Source organism: Mesocricetus auratus, unplaced genomic scaffold (genome assembly GCF_017639785.1).
Source record: "Mesocricetus auratus isolate SY011 unplaced genomic scaffold, BCM_Maur_2.0 Super-Scaffold_100691, whole genome shotgun sequence".
Lineage (NCBI taxonomy): Eukaryota > Metazoa > Chordata > Mammalia > Rodentia > Cricetidae > Mesocricetus > Mesocricetus auratus.
In genome coordinates, this window is record NW_024429267.1 from 15,984,992 (window position 1) to 16,000,211 (window position 15,220).

The 15,220-nt window shown below is 35.9% G+C and overlaps 1 protein-coding gene and 1 long non-coding RNA gene across 4 annotated transcripts in view; one reads left to right on the top strand and one right to left on the bottom strand.

The window, feature by feature from the left end:
• Fam83b (family with sequence similarity 83 member B) overlaps positions 1–15,220 on the bottom strand; it is a 72,467-nt gene that overhangs the window by 8,054 nt on the left and 49,193 nt on the right. Inside the window, exons 3-4 of the mRNA XM_005073717.4 lie at positions 7,677–7,841; positions 6,760–6,884 (exon numbers count right to left, since the gene is read on the bottom strand). Coding sequence (XP_005073774.1) covers positions 6,760–6,884; positions 7,677–7,841 — 290 coding nt within the window. The remainder of the gene's footprint in view (positions 1–6,759; positions 6,885–7,676; positions 7,842–15,220) is intronic.
• Positions 2,527–15,220, top strand: part of LOC110341564 — a 29,901-nt gene continuing 17,207 nt past the window's right edge. For all 3 annotated transcript variants that reach the window (XR_005874851.1, XR_005874850.1, XR_005874852.1), the window contains exon 1: positions 2,527–2,573. This is a non-coding gene — a long non-coding RNA (uncharacterized LOC110341564). The remainder of the gene's footprint in view (positions 2,574–15,220) is intronic.

Genomic DNA, 15,220 nt, shown 5'->3' on the forward strand with positions numbered 1-15,220 from the left:
TTATGAAATAAAATAACCTCCAAGAGCAGAGTTTAGGAAACCAAAAATGTAAGACATTCCTCTGGAATGTTGTGATACATTACTGATTACAGTAAGATATTCAGTTGAGTGTTTCAAAGGTGATCTGAATGACCAATTACGCATTTGCAGGATTTGAGAGGGACCCCTGTACTTCTTTGTCACTTTAGGTGAAGTGTGCCATCTAAAAGATCTGCACTGTAAGATCTGTACTGCACTACAGATCTGTACTGAGCTCCTCAGTATGTGCAGAATCTATGCCCAGTGTCTGTTTGCAACAGTAACCAGACTCACCAAACTACTACATCCAATTGCTGAGTCTTTATCCTACATCATTCTTTCCAGGCCTGTCACTGCTTCAGTCTTAACTGAGACAGCCTTTCAAGCACAGCTTTAGACAATCCACCCACACAAGGCTTTTCCTACCTCAACCTTACTTAAATCACTCTTTCAAGCATTCTTTTAGTCCACACAAAGCAAGGAATCACCTTTGAATATTCTGGTTCCCAGAACTAATAGAAACAAACAGATTCTGTTGACATTGACTCAAAAAATTCTCACCCAAGTCAAAGCGTCATAAGGTAATCGGATCTTAGCTTCTTCATTTCCTTATTTGTCAACTGACATAGCACAGAAATCACCTATACAAAAAAAGCCTGGCTCGTGCCATATCCCAACATAGGACTTTCTAATTTACTTAAAATAAAATTTAAATCTTTGCCTGGCATAAGAGGATGCTCTCATATGCTTTTATCTTTGCCTTTGGGTCCTCCTTCCTCATCCTCTAGAGCGCTAAGGTTAAGAGCAAGTGATACCACACCTAGCTTTTTTTTCTTTCTTTTTTTTTCTTCCTAGATAGTTCACCCTTTTCCTACAAAAATGGCAACAAGACAAAAGAAAGCAGTGAGGGAATGGAGTTCCAGCTTGCCCTGAAAAGAGCAATGCCAAAGGTAACTTTCCTGTTAAGAATCATTTCTAACTCTCCAACCAAAAGACATATATCAAGTGAATGGATAAAATTCCAGAACCAAGCATTGTCTGTTTTCAAGACTCACTTCAAATCTAAGGACAAACAGGAGCTTAAAACAAAAGAAAAGTAGTATCTTGAAAATGATGACTAGGATAATGAAAAAGGCATCACAGTGTCAGAGAAAACAGGCTTTGAAGTTTGAAATGTTATGAAAGACAGCCATCAGATGATGATAAAAGGGTCAACTTAATTTATAAAGGAGGTCATGTTGGTTAAAATCACAATAACACTCATTCATAATTAATGAGTAAATATAATTCATAATTGCACTTATGCATCAAATCTTTGAAGTACATTAATCAGATTTTGACAGAATTGAAAGAGAGTTATCAAAATATAATAAATAGTAGCTGCTTTCAGTAATGGAATATAAATAGGGAGTTGAAAAACACTACCGAACAACAGGATGTAACAGAAACATTTAGAACATCTAGCAAAGCAGAATATACATTCTTCTCAGGGTCTATAAAAAAGTCTCCAGGACAGACCATCTTTAAACCAAAAGCAAGTCTTATGAAGGAAAGGAATATTTGAATCATCAAAGTATCTATTTTAATTATAATGAAGGGAAATCAACAACACAAGGAAAATTAGAAAATTTGTATCTCAAACTGAGCTATAAATAAGTAACTCAGAGACAGAGAAAGGAAAACAAGGGAGTGCAGACTTCAGGCAAACATGGATCAAAGCACCAGGAACATGAACTATATTGGGAACTGAGCTTGTGCTCCTGTTGTAGGCCCTGCTATACTGGATTGCACATAATTCGTAGTCGTCAGTAACTGAACATTTGAAAAAAATCATTCATGTGCTCAAAACTGTGCAGTCAACTGTAAAACAAGAGCAATAAATAGAAGATAAGGCAATGAATGGGGAAAGCAAACAAGAAAGCAAGAAAAAGAAGAAAGAAAAGAAAAAAAAAATCATCAACCCACCAAACAAACAAACAAACAGAAAACACAAGCCTGCTGGAAAGCCCTGGGGAGTGAGAGACAGGCTAACTACTAGAGTGATTCCTGGGTCAATGAGATATGCTCAATACAAACACACACACACACACATACACACGCATTCACGCACGCATGCACACACGCATGCATGCACACAAAACCACTAAAAGGACAATGGAGGAAAGGCATCCAAGTTAGTCCTTGGGCTTACAAATGCAACTGCACCTAACTTGCTAACACATGTGCATACAAATAAAACAAAAATAAAATGGTCATTAATTTTGTGATGGAAAATGAAATACTTCAACAATGCTCAGTTTTGACCCAGTTTCAATAATATGAACCTGGACCTCTTATGTAATGTAGTAGAAATTTGTGAAAATACTCTGCTGGAAGAACAAAGACAAGAAAAGAAAGTGGACACTGTTGGGGAAGTCTTATGCCAATAAAGCACTGTCTGGCCAATAGGGAATCTAGATAGGAGGGGCTAGGAGTCCAGGAGGATTCTGGGAAGGAGAAACACAGGAGAGTCGAGATGTAACGCCATTGGGGTAGGAAGCCCGGAAACCTCTCCGGTAAGAGACATACTTAGATTAACAATTATGGGGTAATTACTTAAGCAGAGCTAGCCAGTAAGAGACAAGCAAGGCCAACAGCTTCATAATTAATACAGCGTCTTGTGTGTTTATTTGGGGACTACATCGCAGCAGAGCCCAGGCTGCTGGCGGGGGATAAACCAAAGCGGCTAGCAAGGAAAAAGCTTCTCTTAACAGGACACAGGTGGGCAGGAAATATACCTCAGTCACAATGAAACAGGAAGAGATAGTAACAGAAATTCATGAATTGGAAAAATCAGTCTAATGAGATTATTAGTATCAGAAGGCATAGTAAGGTAAATTGAGTAGAGAGGCCAGGATCAAGAGCAATTGAAGGTAGAAAAATTACAATTATACTTTGGACTGCATGCCTTTAATATTATTTTTATTTTAAAAACACACAAATATATTAACTTGGGTTAAAAATATTTTCTCACCTCCTAAAAGGACATTGTACATCAGTCATGACCTGATCAAAAGTGACTTAAGAAGCTGGGTTCCTGGAAAGGAGTTAAAAAGTAAAAAGACTAGGATTCAAGTAGTAAGAGTATGTTGGTTGTAAGATGAATCTCAGATGTGACCAGCTTCATGCCTGATTAAAAATGGCACCTGAAGACCCCAACTTTAGTGAAACTCTTGTAAATTTTACAGAGATCATAATATTTAACATGTAGGAGCTTACAATAATTCTTTTTCAATGGGGCTTAGAGGCTCACATCTGTAATCCCTGCAGTCAGCAGGGAAAGTCAGGAGGAACCTAAGTTGGGAGCCCTGTCTATAACAAAAAACTCTGAGCTTAATTTATTTAAAATACCTTATGAATATCCTCAAAATATCCCTCACAGTTTTAGGTGGGGATACCAAATTGAAAATACTATTTATACTCATTGACTGGAAAATATATGTTTTATATATTGAACACTTGTGTTTTTCTGAGAAGCTGCCACCATGTGAGCTGTTGCACACATGTGGCCTTGATAACTGAAGATTCTTGGCATCTCTACAAATGATGAAACTTCAGAACCTAATGGTTTCCATGGGGGGATAATAAATTAAAGAAGACATTTCAGCTGAGTGTGGTGGTACACACCTGTAAACTCAATATTGGCTAGGCAAAATCTAGAAAATTGGGAATTTAAGGGCAAGTGAACTACATAGCTAGTTGACAGGCAACCTGGGCAATAAAGTAATACTTTGTCTAAATAAAAAGTAAATAAGAAGAACCAATGACAGAAAAGGAGAGAGGAAAAGAGGAAATGGAATCCGACAAGGAGAAAACAAGAAAACAAATACAAGGGTACCTACAAGGAAAATGGGAAAACGATATACTGTAGTATAAGGAATTCAAGCTCCGTTAACTAGAAGGAACTAGGTTTTGACCAAAGTGATTCATAACTATTAACGAGAACTTTTGGGGAAAATTTTTTACAATATAAGACTCAGTCAAGGACAGGAGAGACGGCTCAGCAGCTAAACACCCTTACTGCTCACCGAGGGGACCTGAGCTTGGTTCAGCAGGAGGTGAGCAAGATCAACAAGAGACACGCTAAAGTGAATGAGGGAAAGCCACTGAGGCTTCAAACCTACACAAAGTATTACAGACAACTAAGGGATGCTGAGAGCAGAAAGCCTTCCCCAGGGAAGAGTACTCAACTGTTCACTCTGTTTCAGCTCTGAAAACACGCATGCAAGTAACATTACATGGACTGAGCAGGTTGTATTTATGTAGTTAGGAATATATATATATATGTATATATATATGTGTGTGTGTATGTGTGTATACATACATATATACACACACATATGTATATGTATATATACAACAACTAATCTTTTTAAAAAAGGTCATGAATTTGAAAGGAAGCAAGGGAGGGTGTTGGGAAAATTTGGCAGGAGGAAAGGGAAGGGGAAATGATGTAATTTTGCTATGATTTCAAAAAGGGAAAAGAAATAAAAATTCATTTAAGGAAACAAACAGGAAGGTGAAAAATGATTTAAGAGAGGGTAAGGGTACAGACAAGAAATATTCAATGGACGAAATATACTTGAGTGTACTATGTAACAGTTGTCTGTACAACAAATGATACAGGGAGAATATAAAACAGAACTGACCATGACTTACGATGAATGATTTTTAAAAGAAGTATATTTAAAATGATCTTGAAAAAACTACAGGCAGTGTGGTTAATAGAAAGTGGGTTAGATGAATCATGATATTTTCTGTTCTTAGAAACTCCATATTCTCCTCCACTCCTCCCTACGGGCTAGATTAGAGTGGCTTTCTAGATTTGGTTTAGCTTGATTTTGGTTATTTATTTTTTAATTAAAGTGAATTTATTTATTTATTTATTTACCCATATCAACCTAAGTAGCTCAGCTCCAGTCATCACAACATTTAACTACCAGTTTCTAGTGGCAGCAGCAAAGAGGTAAATTCAGTACTGAAAATGTTGTTAAGCATCAAGTCAAAGACTAGAAATAGAAAGAGCAATTGTGGTGTACTTGAATAAGGAACACCATATACAAGCAAACTGTATGTTAATTAAAAACTCAATTAAGAACTCTCTTAAACTAAGTGTGTCTGCACAAATATATACATATATAATGAGACTTTTAAATGACTCATTACTTTCAAGTACTAGTTGTAATTTATGGTCTTTACAAGTTTTCACTTGGAACCCCAAACAGCATTAAAGGAGGGCACCTCCCTGAGCCTTCAGAAAACACAAGCAAAAAAAATAACAAAACAAAGTCCTAAAGTGAGAGGTAACATTATTGTTTGGGAAATGAACTTGCACAGATGTAGTGTGTTTTATGATCACAGTAACTTTATATAAACAAAGGAAAGTACAAGTTGAGCCATTTGCTCGAGACTTCAAGGTGCTATTTCTTTATGGATGTTTAAATTTACCAAAGGGCAAAGGTTCTACCGTTCCAGCCTGTTCACTGCCACAGCTATCTGGAGTCATGCCAACATCTTCTTGACAGGTCTACAACAACTTAGTGACCTGGACTTTAGAAGCATTTGTGGGAGTTTTTATTTGTCTGTTTATATAGATACACTATGACTCACATATAGGAATAATGCCTTACTGGACACTATTGAACAATTACTAGGCAATGTCTACACTCCATATCAGCCTGTCCAAGATAGGAATGCAGTTCTGGGTTTCTCAGATACTGAACAATCCCATAGGAACATCTATCTCCTGGTTGACTCTTCAAAGTGCTAAACACTCCTACTGTTACTTGAGAAATTTTTTATGCTGTGTTGTTTCTATAGATGTCTGATATTTTTATTCATTAATTCTTTATTTTGTGCATTGTGTGTGATGTGTACATGTATGTGTGATGTGTGCATGTGGGTGTGTGCATGGGTATGCATGTATGCCACAATGCATGTGTGGATGTCACTTGTGAGCATTCGTTCTCTCGTGGGAGTATTAGGAATCAAACTCAAAGCATCAAGATTGGAAATAAAAACCTTTATGGGCTAAGTAACCACTCTAACCTTTGTTTTGGTATTTGAGAAAGGATCTTGCATTACAGTCATGCACTACCCAAACTGGCTTAAGTGATTGTTTCTCAATTCATATTACACATTGCTTTTATAGGAGTTAGTTCACATTTATTATTTTAGGATTGCAAAGCACCTTAAATGTTAGCTAACTCTCTTACTGTTTGGATGAAGAATCTTAAGCCAAGCTACATAATTGACCATAGTCATGTGGGCAGCCAAAGAAACATGAAGATATTAGCAAAGGCTAAGTCTTCAAATCTCCATACTGTAGACTATGAATAATTTTTTCATATTTTAAAAAAGATTTTTAAAAAATTTATAATTGTATGTATGTATGTATGTATGTATGTATGTATGTATGGTATGTATATATGTGTGGGCTTATAAATTTGAGTGCAGTTCTAGAAGATGCCAGAAGAGGGCTTAGATCACCCCAAGGCTGGAGTTATGGTGGTTGTGAGCCTTACAAGGTAGGTGCTCAGAACCAACTCATGTACTCTGTAAGAAAAACAAGTGCTGAACATTCTCCCAGCCCCCCCCTTTTTTCTTAGTTTTAAGATACATGTAAGTTGGTTATGCTAAAATCTCAAAGTAATAACTTAATTGAATGGGTGGAAATGCTTAAAGTAAATGCAATATTCTTACCTGTAAGAACCGTACATCACTTTCTGGCAGTCAACTAACAAAAATTTCTGTTCCATTTTCCCATGGAATTTTGCTCCTGTTTTTGAAAGATAATCTTGGCCTTTTACTGTCCGTACTCGAATGTTCTACAATTATATGTAAACATAAAATAAAATTATGTCTAGAAGTGAGACATTTTAAAAAGTAAATCAATAACAATGTAAAACACATAAAAAACCATAAACAGGGTTTCTCTGTGTAACAGTTCTGGCTATCTTGGAATTCACTTTGTAAACAGGCTGGCCTCGAACTCATACAGAGATCCACCTGCCTCTATCTCCTAAGTGCTAGGATTAAAGGGGTGCATTACCACTGCCCAGCCCCAAAACACTTACTTGAAACAAACTTTTAAAACACAGATAAATTCATTAAAGAAAATTGCAAAAATTTCCATAAATTAAATACTCAAGAAAAAGAACAATTTCACAATATATTTAACACAGCTTAAATGGACACATTTAAATGGACACAGAATCATTTCATAAATGGTACTAAATTTTATCGTGAGAAATACTTTCTGAGTATAATAGTATGAGAATTTTTCATAAGTCAAATGTAACGGAAAACACTAATTCAAATAGTTTGACAAAGCAACACATTAAATTATAGGATTGCTTGCCAGAGTTTCAGAGTTGTATATGTGAGCAGAGTCACTAACTATTCCTGGTGGCAACTAACTCTGCCAGAGTGCCCAGGCATCCTCTATAAAGAAGCACATCCCAGAACAATCAGGTCTTCCAATCTCCCAGTCTTTACTCTATCTTCATTATTTTGTCTTCTTCTTTTAAACCTTCTTCTAATTTATCTTAACGTGACTCAAATTTGAATTGAATGAAAATGGCAAACAGAAGTCCTTGAGAAAAATGTTGCATTCTTACCCTGAGACGTTGAATTTGACAACCCTGTTTTTCAGTCATAGTTAGAAAATGATTAAAATTGGACTCATCAAGCAAAATATATACAGATATCCCTCGTGTCGATGCCTCTACTATTTCTTTGAAAATATCCACATCAGTAAATACATCCATCACTATAGCAACAACCTGTTAAAGATAAAAATATGAGACAGTTTTAGAAAAATAATGAAGATTATGAAAATTCTTAGTTTCAGTACAAATAAAATAAAATAGAAAGCAATTAAACATGGCATAGAAATGCATAAATACAAGTGTCATTTCTAATGTATATGACAATGAATACAAATAAAAATAGAATGCGCACAGTTCTATAACTTGGCAATCTTCATGTCAGTCTAGAATAATGGAAACCAACATCTCAGTCACATCTACAAATCCCAACATTATCTCCAGAGCTGTTCACAAACCAAAGGTAGCAAGGGAGTTTGTAAATTTTTCTTGGAAGGCATCGAGGCAAAGGTGGAATCATAGAAATTCTTTGAAGAATGAAGGTGTTGAAAGACTAGAAGAGAATATCTAGGAAAGGATGGAAGATAGAAATGAAGGAGACAAAGGAGTGTAAAGAACAGAGGGTTATATCTGTGCACCTGAAATTATCTTACTAGACAGAACTAACAAAAATTAACTCAAACAACAAAATCAACAACAATAAACCAAACAGTCAAAGGTCAATATGACAAAGAAGGACATACTCTTAAAAAAACAGACCTCTAAATTGAAGTGCATCTGGTCTCCTTGCTGGGGAAGGCAGATGCCCAGATGTGCTGAGAGTGAAATCATGTTTTAAGTAAAAGAAAATGCCCTTACTGACTTAGCATTTACAGTGCCAAACATACTTACTGACAACTTATATTGTGATAGGCAGTAAAACGAAAGTGTCCAACCTTGTAAATCTTGCATTAGCCTGGAGAAATACATTTTTGAGGGCCATGGAGCAGTAAGTATAAGAGATCAAGGCTTCCTGACACTGAGGAGAGGTGTTACAGGCTCAGGAATCCCAGAGACAGGGTTTGCTTAAAATGAAGTATGGTTATCCATGTATCCATGTGGTTTTCTTGAGGAAGAGACATGGAAGTACAAAATCATTTCTTTTACCGCTATATCACATTTAGGCAGAAAACTGGGCCATTCTCAAATTATATGAGATGGTGACTTGCTTGAGATTGCTTGTAAAATGTATTGCAGTCAGGCTTGAGGGAAGCAGACTCTCTCGCTCTAGCTGCTCCCACTGCTTTCCTATGTACGGATGGTTTTGAGGGGCCAGAAGAAGAGCAAAGTGAGGGAAAACCATCTCACTTGTTATTGTGAGGGTATTCCTCATGATCTCAAGTATGTGATGTCTTCAAATCACATCCATGGGTGTTAATTTAGTTAATGTGCTTTAATAAGTCATTTGGTGAATATAAATGATAGAAAGTTTTTAAAATCTATGTTTTATAAAACAAATTCTAAAATATATTTCTGATGTAGTCTGGCAATACTTTTTAGCTAGAAAACAGTTTAAATAAAGAAACATTACTATCCAAAATAGTATTTTTTAAGCAGTGCATATGAAGCCACTTTAATTTACCACCAGCTCTCATGTAACAAGTTATTTTAGACTTTGAAAATGATCAAAAGCACATTTCATAGGGTTTTGTTTGCTAAAGTAATTGAAATCACTCAGCCAGTGAATAATTCGATCACACCAACAGTAGAACAAATGCCAGTCTTCCTTGTGTGACAGATAAGAGACTAAGTCAAGACCCAGATAGTAGATTATACATCTTCAACAAGCTTATCTGTGGCCAGTCAAGTCTGGCAGCTTCCCAGACATCTGTTTTCTGGCCCCTCACTCAGTGTTTGGAAATTAGGTGAGCTCTACAAAGCTTTAACTGTGCTGCAGAAGGCAGTATAACATGAGCTGCGCTGTGTGGGGATTAGTCTTGGTATGGAACATTGACCAGAAGTGATGTATGCTCAACTTGACCCGAATACACTACATGCTCTCTGTGCTGTAGAAAATGATCACAATGACTGCATTTAATCAAAGAAGTATAGAAATATTACATCTAGATTTGATAAGAAGTACAATACAAATTGAAAAAAGAGAATGCCAGTTATTACAGCCTACTGGGAACAAAAGCATCTGATAGAGGTATGTATAATGAAAAGAGTTATCTGCAGATTCATGTGCAAGGAGGATTATAAAACCTTTATGGATAATATCATGGTGTTCATCTTTATTTGTGTTCCAACACTAAGCCTGCTGTCTCAGTTACTGTTCTGTTACTGTGAAGAGACATTATAAACAAGGCAACTCCTATAAAAGAAAGCAGGATGCTTAATGTTTTACTATGTTAGTCCATGATTATCATGGTAGGAAGAAGACAGGCATAACACTGGAGCAGTAGCTTGGAATTTTGCATCTGGATCTATAGGCAGTAGGCATAGAAAAAACCAGACTGGGCCTGTCATGGGCTTTTGAAGATTCAGTCCAATCTCAGTGAGTCACCTCCTACAACAAGGACACACCTACTCCTACAAGGTCAAGGTCACACCTCCCAATCCTTCTCCAATAGTTTCACTAACTGAGGAGCATTCAAACATATCAAACATGGGGACCTTTTTTTCATTCAAACCATCATAAATGCATAGTGCATTATGCAAAGGTAGTAGTACATTGGGAGAAAATGTGTCCACTATGGTGCTGAAGACAAATGCCTGAATTTTTTCAGAAAAAAATATTTCATGATTGCCAGGATTTTCTTTTGAGTCTTATTTGCTTTCTCTGTCCAAGATGCTAGCAACATACTTTCCTAGGGCCTATTTACTTACTACCACATAGCTGTACCCTGGGTTAATGTTCTGTAGTCACTTAACTAAATGCTTCATTTTGGGATTCTGACTTACTGCTAATCATCTGAAGTGAAACAGGAAGATTTTTTTTTCTGGCAGAAGAAATAGAATATTTTGTAAAGATAAAAAGATTAATGGTATTTTATAAAAAGAAGAATAAATTCTAACACAACTGAAAACTTTTACGAATTGTGTAATAGAAATCAAGAAAAATGATGACTTAAGGAACATATATTTCTAAGTCTGTAAAAACCTGCCAAAAATTATGAGCTAATGGGTTTCAAAAAACAAAACAGAGCTGATATGGGGAACAGATGTCTCTGGCCCTTGTTCTTGAAATGCTAAAGTAAGAACTAATAGCATGTAACTGTGTATCATCTACTCAGATTTGTCATAAATTAAATGGAAAAGTCACTGAAATGATCCTATAATAAATCAACTAAACTAGAGAAGATCTTACATGCATTAAATTCTAAAATTCTATGTTACAGCAACTCTTTTCGACTCTTGATAATGATGGCTAAAATAATGTAAACAGAGTTTCTATCCTGAAATAAAATAGATAGCTTCACTCTCACATAATGTAAGAATTAAATTATCCTAGAGATTCTAGAAGCTTACTATTCAAAACTGATTTGCATACTGCAAACCAAACCTCATATCTATAGTCCAAATGATCTAGAGTATGTAAAGAAACATATTTCAGTTTTCTATAATAAGCTAAGCAGATACACTGTACATTGTTTACCAAAGTCTAAACTATCTCTAATTGGCAACAGTGAGAAAAATCTAGACGTAGAATATAAAATAGAAGTCAACTGAAGACGCGAAGGGAAAAGCACTATGGCAATAGCTGTAGTTTACAAAACTGATATATATGTGTGGCAACTCCGGAGAATCTGAGTAAGGATTTCCCACATTGTTTGCATAATTTAGGATTCAAAGTGCTTAACACAAATAAACAGGAGATTTTTTGCTTTTACTTGTATTTTACTTGAGCAAACTTTACATCAGCTCTATACAAGTAAGCATCTTTGCTTTGGAAAATAAATTTAATGGGGACTTGAAAATGAATCATGAAGAAAGAGAGAAAAAAACATGAATGAAACTGCAAAGGACCCATAGTCCTTTCTTTGGTTTTGAAAATCCAATCATTTTGCATGCTCCAATTTCTTCATACTTCTTCCAAACTGACTTTTTCTGAAACTTGGAAGGCAAGTATACTTGGCATGGCCTCTCAAACCAATTGTGTCAGCAGTCTTTAGACAAAGAGGAGAGTAGAGGTGATAAAAACTGACCTCAAGACCTCCACCTCTATTTTCTAATGAGATAATCTAGTTACGTAATCACGCAGTCTGCCTTACCAAACCTGTGAAAAAGCAAAGGCTAGAAGGGAAGAAATGGAGATGAGGAAGCACCAAAAAAGATCTTGCCCTACCAAAAGTCAGTCATTTAAAATGCCTCCAACTGGGTGCACGCCAGTTGTAGGATCATTAAAGAAATGTTCTAGAAATAGAGTTCTCTTACCAGTCACAAAATCCAAGTCAAATTGGATGGAAGCCTTAAACATGAGACCACAAAATATAATAGTTGCAGAAAAAAAGCATGCCAGAATTAAGCCAGAACCATGGAATGAGCAAGAGATTTTGGACAACATCCCAAATTATAAATCAACTTTGAATAGTAAGTTTTTAAGACACCAAATATGACTTGGTTCTCCTACTTTAATGTGTGAAAATGGAGCTCTTTAAATATAGACAAAGGACACTGTATTACTAAATCAACACCAAAAATAAAAATCACCACAAAACATTTGTAAACAAAGGAAATCAAAATGGAGAAATAACACAAAATATGAGAGGATATATTGCTAACTATGTATCTGAGAAGGGGAAGACATCCAGAACATGCAAGAAACTCCAAAATTTGCCGGGCCGTGGTGGCGCACACCTTTAATCCCAGCACTCGGGAGGCAGAGACAGGCAGATCTCTGTGAGTTCGAGGCCAGGCTGGACTGACAACCTCCAAAACAATAGAGAAACCCTGTCTTGTAAAAACAAAACAAACAAACAAAAAAAAACTCCAAAATTCAAAAGCAGAAAGACGAGAGCCTGATTTAAAAGTAGGCAACAGCATAATGGAGAAAGAAAATTCATTCATATGCTGGGATACTATTCAGCCATAAAGATGATGAAATCCTACCACTTGTAAAACATGCATGGAATGGAGATCAGTATGTGAAGTATGACTGTAAATCCTGCACAGAATGACAAATACTGCAGGGATTTGCCCAGTTGGTGGCACTGTCTGGAGGAGGTTATGGGGAGAGGCAGCTTTGCTAGAGGAAGTACGTCACTAGGGATGGATCTTGGAAATCCAGAGCCTTGACCCACTTATAGTGGGCTCTCTGATTCCTTTGTGTATACCAAAAGGTGATGTGTTAGCCTAATGCTCCCATGCCCCTACTGTCATTAGAGACTTTCCTTTGGAAACAGTAAGACCAGATAAACTCTTCCTTCTATACTTTGCTTTGGGTCATGGTGGTTTATCATAGCAACAACAACAAAGCAGCTAATGTATGCAGAATCTAAAACGTTTAGCATCATAGAAATGGGTGGCTATGGGAGGTGGCAAAGTCTAGGGAATTCAGAGGGAGGAAGCGATAGAGAAAGCTAGCAGTGGGTTTTAAGCTATGTTTAGACTGAAGTGGGGATTGCTAATTGGTTATTGCATGGTAGGGTGACTACAGATATTATTATGTGTTTTACATTCTCAAGAGGTAGGGACTTTTAATATCATGTTATATTATATTATATAGATAAATAGCATGATCTGGTATAAATGTTTAGAATAAAAATAGGTAAACATGGTTATAAACTATATTTTTCAACAAGGCTTGAAGAAAAGGTATAGAGTAGCTAGCTATATAAGGTAAGGTGTTAAAACAAACCATTTTTCAGAGACTACAAACCATTCATTAAAATTAATAAACATTACTTATTGCTTGTTATTCAGTTGCACCAGTGACATTTTAAAAGGAAATTTATTAAGGAGAAAATGAATATATTTTAATAAATATCACTTTAAATGGTTAATTTGAACCAGAAATACCTATTAAAATTGTGACCAATGAGGGAAGAATATAATAAACATTTAAAATTTCATTAATCATGTATACAAACATGGCACTAAAATGAGAAATAATTAGAATAAATTTAAATATGGGAATAAGTTATTATAAAAACATTTAAATGCATAACATTTCAAAATCATATTAGAGTTTGTGAAAACTTTCTGTGTAAATATTTATATTGGATTAAATAATAATTCATTTACAAAACTGGCCTGTCATTTCCTCAGATATACCCACCTCTTGAGATAAGTATACCTGACAAATATCAGATGTTGATAATTTGGTTGAGATGCAGGGCATACATATCATGTCTTCTCTTGGAGCATAGTTATGTGAGGCATTAAGAAACAGAACTATAAAGGAACATGTTATGTTTATAATACAATTACCATCAAACTATTATTTATATGTACTTAATTCCCCCCTCCAGTTTGCTCAACTTCTCTATTATCTCCAGCATCAGCTTTCCTAAGCTTGGTGTAGCTGGAACTTGGAGATTGTGGTTCTGGTGGTCAAGGAAGGTTGTCCTCAAAGCTAGGATGTATGGGGAATATTTTTCAGGAGATCATCAAACTAGCTGAACAAGTTCATCCCCGCTACTTAGAGTGTTAATATACAACCTGCACGTCCAGTTCCTTAGGTACTTGGAATATCTAACGGCAGCCTCTCTTTACAAGTAAGCAGTGCATAGGCACAGAGCACAGCAATGCTTTGGGCTGCAAGTTGCAGATTTGTACTCTGCTGTAGCTTCTATTCTCGGGACATCAAGATTATAACTAAAATCTCACTGTCCCATTCTTAAAATTTCTTCACACTTAGAAAATTATCATTTGTAACCACTTTCCTTCAATTAGTTCATAAAGTATGTTTGTGGTTAAAAAAGCTTTTGTGTATGTTCTGCATTTAGAAACTGCACCAACAAAAGTTGAAATAAGAACACACATTCCAAATGTTCTCATTCAATTAGATCAAATTGTTTTTATTAAAAACAATTAGAGAAATTGGGCCGGGCGTTGGTGGCACATGCCTTTAATCCCAGCACTCAGGAGGCAGAGGCAGGCGGATCTCTGTGAGTTCGAGGCCAGCCTGGTCTACAAAGTGAGTTCCAGGACAGCCTCCAAAGCTACAGAGAAACCCTGTCTCGAAAAACCAAAAAAAAAAAAAAAAATTAGAGAAATTGAATGCTTATATTCAAATAACTCATGTTATTTGAAATAAAAGATGCATATAAACAACCAAATGCCCACAGTTAAACCACAAAAATAGTGCAGTGCAGACAGAGAAGAAGAAGAAGAAGAAGAGGAAGAAGAAGAAGAAGAAGAAGAAGAAGAAGAAGAAGAAGAAGAAGAAGAAGAAGAAGAAGAAGAAGAAGAAGAAGAAGAAGAAGAAGAAGAAGAGAGCAAATGATGAGGACATAATGGGGAAGAAATTCTATATAAAAATTATCTTGCAGCAATCATAAAATTCAGTTGTTTCAGTAATATAAAATATGATGTTAGAACTTACTTAACCTCTAAGTGAATTTCCAAAGGGT